Source organism: Grammomys surdaster, unplaced genomic scaffold (genome assembly GCF_004785775.1).
Source record: "Grammomys surdaster isolate TR1022 unplaced genomic scaffold, NIH_TR_1.0 144, whole genome shotgun sequence".
NCBI classification, from domain to species: domain Eukaryota; kingdom Metazoa; phylum Chordata; class Mammalia; order Rodentia; family Muridae; genus Grammomys; species Grammomys surdaster.
The window spans coordinates 543554-548513 of NW_021604602.1; the positions used below are offsets into that span (position 1 = coordinate 543554).

The 4960-nt window shown below is 51.2% G+C and overlaps 1 protein-coding gene across 1 annotated transcript in view; it reads right to left on the minus strand.

The window, feature by feature from the left end:
* The window catches only part of Clmn (calmin), a 100325-nt gene extending 96615 nt beyond the window's left edge, over positions 1-3710 (minus strand). Inside the window, exon 1 of the mRNA XM_028764432.1 lies at positions 3693-3710. Coding sequence (XP_028620265.1) covers positions 3693-3710 — 18 coding nt within the window. The remainder of the gene's footprint in view (positions 1-3692) is intronic.
* Positions 3711-4960: the final 1250 nt, after the last annotated feature.

A 4960-nucleotide genomic window follows, 5' to 3' on the forward strand; every position in this document is an offset into this window, starting at 1 on the left:
GGCGGGCGGGCGCGGGCGGCGGAGCGGGGCGCCCGGCGCGCGCTCACTGCCCGGCGGGGGCGGGGGCCCCGGGCGGGAGGGAAGAGGGCGGGGCGGGGCGGGAGGAGCCGGCCTCAGGACAGTCCTTTTTTTTTTTTTTTTTCCTTTTTTTTCCCTTCCCCACCCGCAGGGTGGGTGTTGGTTGGATTGTTTGGTCGCAAACGCACAATGATGAGGCGCGGGGGGGTCGCAGCTCATAGATTGTGATGTCTTGAGGGCGGTGGGCCTGGTGAAGGTGATGCAAGCCAGGGTGCCCCAGGAGCTGGTCTAGGATGTCTGCCCCTTCCCCATCCCGCCTCTCTGAGACCCTTCTCAGTAGCAGTAGGAACCTCTCCTATGCCTGGATCACCTCCTTGCTAAAGGCAGCTAAACCCTGTTCATCCCTGATCCCAGGACCACGGAAAGTGAGTGAACTAAGTGATGTGGAGTAGCAGTTGAGGGGCCGGAGGGGGATTCCTTCCTTGGTTTACATTAGAGGCCACTTCCGGTTCTCTCCAGCCGTTGGGAGAAACAGCTCCCCTCCCAGAAATGGGTACCTTTGGGGTCTTGGCCACAAGAAATCTGGTGTTGTCTCAAAACCCCAAGGACAGGCTGGCCAGCAGCTCAGATGATACCCTGCTCGCCTCGCATGCAGGAAACCTTGAGTTTGATCCCATGGACAACATAAACGGAGTGTTTGCACAATTTGTGGTCCCAGCACTCTGGAGACGGAGCCAGCAGAAGTTCAAGGTCATTCACTGCTACCTGGATGAGTTTAAGGTCACCCTGGGATACCTGAGACAGAACAGGCCTTTGTGGTTCCCACTCTGGGCCCCTATGTCTTTTAACCTGAAAATTCTGGCGCTTATCTTCTTTGGGGTTCCATGGGGCCTGTGTACTTGCAGCCAAGACTCTCTTTATCAGTTAGCCAGCAGAAAATCTGGGAGTTTGTCTAAAGTGAGGAATGACTTAGGGGTACCAAGTCCCAGAGTCTTGCTCCCTGTTCAGGGACTACCTACCAGAAAACGGAGTACACTGCTTGTAGAATGGATGCCAGGAGAACGAGCACAGAGCTCTCTGAGTGTGGAGAACTCGCCTAGGCCTGCTGATCATTGTCACATCATGGAAAGCCCAGCAATGAGCAAGCAAAGATGAAGGCCACAGGCCTGTCTCTCCTGGGTGAAGCAGGCCCTGCGGGGGAATGAGAGACCCTTAAGTCATCTATGTTTAACTCAATAACCAGCTGAGATGACAATCACAGATCAAAGTGAGCTCCAGAAAAGAAGACCATGTCAGTTGGGGGCAAGGAGCCAGGATGGAAGTGGCGTCACCAAAGGTCTCCCTAAAGCCTGACCCTGAAGCTGAGCCTAAAGGGGAGAGAGAGGACCATCTCTCCACCTCCCCAGACTCCAACCCCCAGGGCCAGGCATCCACCCAGCAGGGTAGCCTCTGTGGAGATCATGGGTGTCTGAGGCTCTGACTAGACCACCGTGTCCCTGCTTGGATTCATCGTCACTCTATAGAGCCAGGTCCAGTTAAGACGCATGGTTTCACCTCGCCTCAGCAAGACACCACACTGAAATTTGTGTCCTCTCATTGCTGTGGGCTGAAAATCATTTCCTTCACAAAGCAAATCGAGCGAGAAAGTCAGCATCGTCTCCGTCGTGGGATGGGCGACGGAGAACTTGACTCGAAAGAGCGTGTCGTTGAAAGTGATCAGAAAGGAAAAGCTGTCTGTCGTGAATCCATGATGCCTATTCTTGGGAATGACAGGGAGGGGCCTGAGTCATCACTGATTAAGCAGCAACTGTAAATCAGATGTTTCTTTGAATCAAAATGGAAGGAATTTTAGGTGGTTTTTCAAATGGCCTGGGAGCCAGAACTGACCATGAAGCTGGCTCCTAACAGCACCTGGAGCGTCACTGAATGAATAGGACCCCAATCAGGACCTCTCAGGGCTGTGGGAGCACACCTAGTCTCTCTGATTGGTCCTTGGGCTTATACCCTCACCTGTCCCTCATACTACTCCACTTTGATCTAATGCCACTTTGAGTTGCTACAGGTTCTGGCTACCCCTAGTGCTTGTGATCTGGTGTGGTCTGTCCCTCTTGGGTTCATGTTTGGAAGCCTGGTCCCAGCGTGGTGATGGGAGAGGCTATGAGAGCGTAAGAGGTATGGCCTCCTGAGAGGTCTTAGGTCTCCATTGATACGTTCCCCTCAGAAGGAATTAAGATCATTCTCGTGGGACCCTGGCTGTCCTCACAAGACCAAGTTATCGTAGAACAAACAAGCTGAGGGTAGCAGAATGCTGGAGCGCTTGCCTGCTATGCGCAAGGTCCTAGATTCCAAACCCAGCATCACCAAGGGCGATCCCTCCAGCTTCCTAGCTTCCTGGTTTGTGGGCGGTCTCTCCCTGTCACTCAGTCACACCATGGTGTCATCTCCACAGTGAGAGATGGATCGCCAGGAGCGTCATCATGACCGCGGCCATGCCACATGCTCTTTAAGCCCCTTCAAAATGGAACAAAACTCCCATCTGTTAGTCTTAGAAACAGAAAATAGACTGATAAACATGTCATCTCCTGGCCACTCTGAAACCATCCCGGCTCCTTCCTTTCCAGTTTATGCCTCCAGAATCTCACCTCAAGGGCACCGTCTCCATCACCCTGGCCTGCTGAGTGACTGGTGCCAACCTGGAGTTTTTTTTGGTATAACCTCATGAACCCTGCTGTCCGCTGTCTACACAGCTCGAGCATAACATTTTCTTGATGGCTTTTCCTCAGTCAACCGTGAGGTCCTGAAGAACACAGCTGAGTCTTACCCATTTCTCCACTTGACCATGAAGCACTGTGTCTGGCACAGAGGAAGGTTCTCAAGTACCATGCGTGAATGGCCCTTATTGTAGAATTCAGAAAGCAGGGGGATTGGTGGGCCAACAGCTGGGCTTTCATGACTTGGCCCAAGCAAACTTTTGAGATGGCAATCAAGACATGTTTGCATAGCTCTCCTGGCAAAGCACACCCAGTGGAGAAGCAGGCACAAGTGCCAGTATAGGGTATCCCTTCCTCAGGCACGTCCAGCCTTCTGGAAGGTGTGGACTTCTGGGCAAAACTGGGCATTTGGCCTCTTGCTTGACTGAACAGTACTCTCTCTCTCTGTTTTAGACATTTTTAGAAAAGGAAAAGTACTCTGCCTACAGACTTGGCTTCCCGGAAGTTCCCAGCAACTGATTTTTCTAGTTGTTTCCCAGTTCTTCCAGAATCTTGGTCATTGTTTAAAACTGACTTCTCCCGAAGGGAAAGACTTGGGGGAATTGCAGACTGCTTAGACAGCACTGAATCCAGCCTCCTTCCCAGGCCCACACAGGGATTTCCAGCTCATCTGACCCAGTGAGTGACCTTCCTGGCTCCTGCTTCTGGAGACTGCTGAATGCAGGCAGGAAGGTCAGACACAGGTTCCAATCTGTGTTCCAGCTAACATGACTGTCATGTGGATTCCAGACGCAAAAGGACAAGGTGCCCCCCTTCGTGTTCCTGTGCAACCCCACTGAGAGGAGTGGAAGGGGCCCAAGTGGAGGGAAGCTGCCCTCTCTGGAAACAGCTTCTTCCCCATGTTCTCATTGCCATGACAAAATACCAGAGTGAAACTGGGCAGAAGGATTTATGTAGGCTCACGGGCTTGCAGGTTTCCATGGTTATCTGGCTCTGTGGCTGTGAGCCTGAGAACATCATGGTAGAAGAAAGCTATTCACATAATGACATCTAGGAAGAGGGAGGGCTTCCAGGAAGGAGGCCACATCCTTGGTGACTCACTTCCTCCAGGTCTCATTCCTCCCTCCCCACCACCTCCAATGAGGCCACCATATTGTCAATCCTTCAAGGGATCAATTGACTGATTAGCTCAGAGCCCTCAAGATCCAATCACCCTGTCCACCAGGCAGGGACCATGCCTTTAACTCATGAGCCTTTGAGACACTTCTCACACAAACCACAATGGCCTCTTATATGTGGAGACAGCCTTCGTCAGCCTCAGTAGGGATGCCAGAGGCCAAACAGGTAGGAATCCTTGTTAGAGGATATATATATAGAGAGAGAAAGGGGAGGGCATATATTGTAAAATTCTTATCTCAATCAAAATCTCTATAGTAATCAGAATGCTAAAACCTTCAGGAGCCCAGGTGAGTAATTTGAGCCTGTAATCCCAGAATTCCAGAGACTCAGACAAGAGGACCAAGAGTTTGAGGCTAGCCTTGGCTACATAGCAGAAACAGATTTCAAAATAAAAGTAAATAAATAAACCGGAATAAAACTTTACAAATTTCAAGTGACAAAAATTTCAAAGTTAGCAGATCGCAGCCATTCGGCTAGTGATTATTGTTTTAAAAGACCAAGACATTTTCTAGCCAGGGGTCTGCATTATGATGCCACCGGGCTGTACTGTGCTATAAATACCCCTGGCTTCATTCATTCAACAGAACTTGGTTGAGTGTTTTCCCCCCGTGGCCAGGCCCTGTATATGGTATAGGCTGTCTCCTCAGTTTGACCTCACCACTGAGATAGGGGCTTTGGGGCACTAAACAGGGCTCCTCCTGGCCCCAGTAGCCATGCTGTGGAAGGCGACAGATACAAAGCAGGCGACCTAGCGAGTGGGTGGCAGTCTCCGCCAAGCAGAGGAAATAGATTCTTGAACTATTTAGATGGAAGATCTGATGGTCCCGGGTGCCTGGTTAGGGACTCCTGTAGCCCCGTGTTCTAACGTTCTCTGCCTGTCACTCCCACCGGGTTAGTCAGCTTTCTGTTACTCTACCAGCTACAGGAGTTCATCAGCTTATGAAGAGAGAAGGTAGGTTTGGGCTCACAGTTCGGAGTTCTGTCTCTAGTTGGCCCAGCTGCTTTGAGCAATGAAATGCATCATGGTAGATGTCCAGGGCCAAGCAAAACCA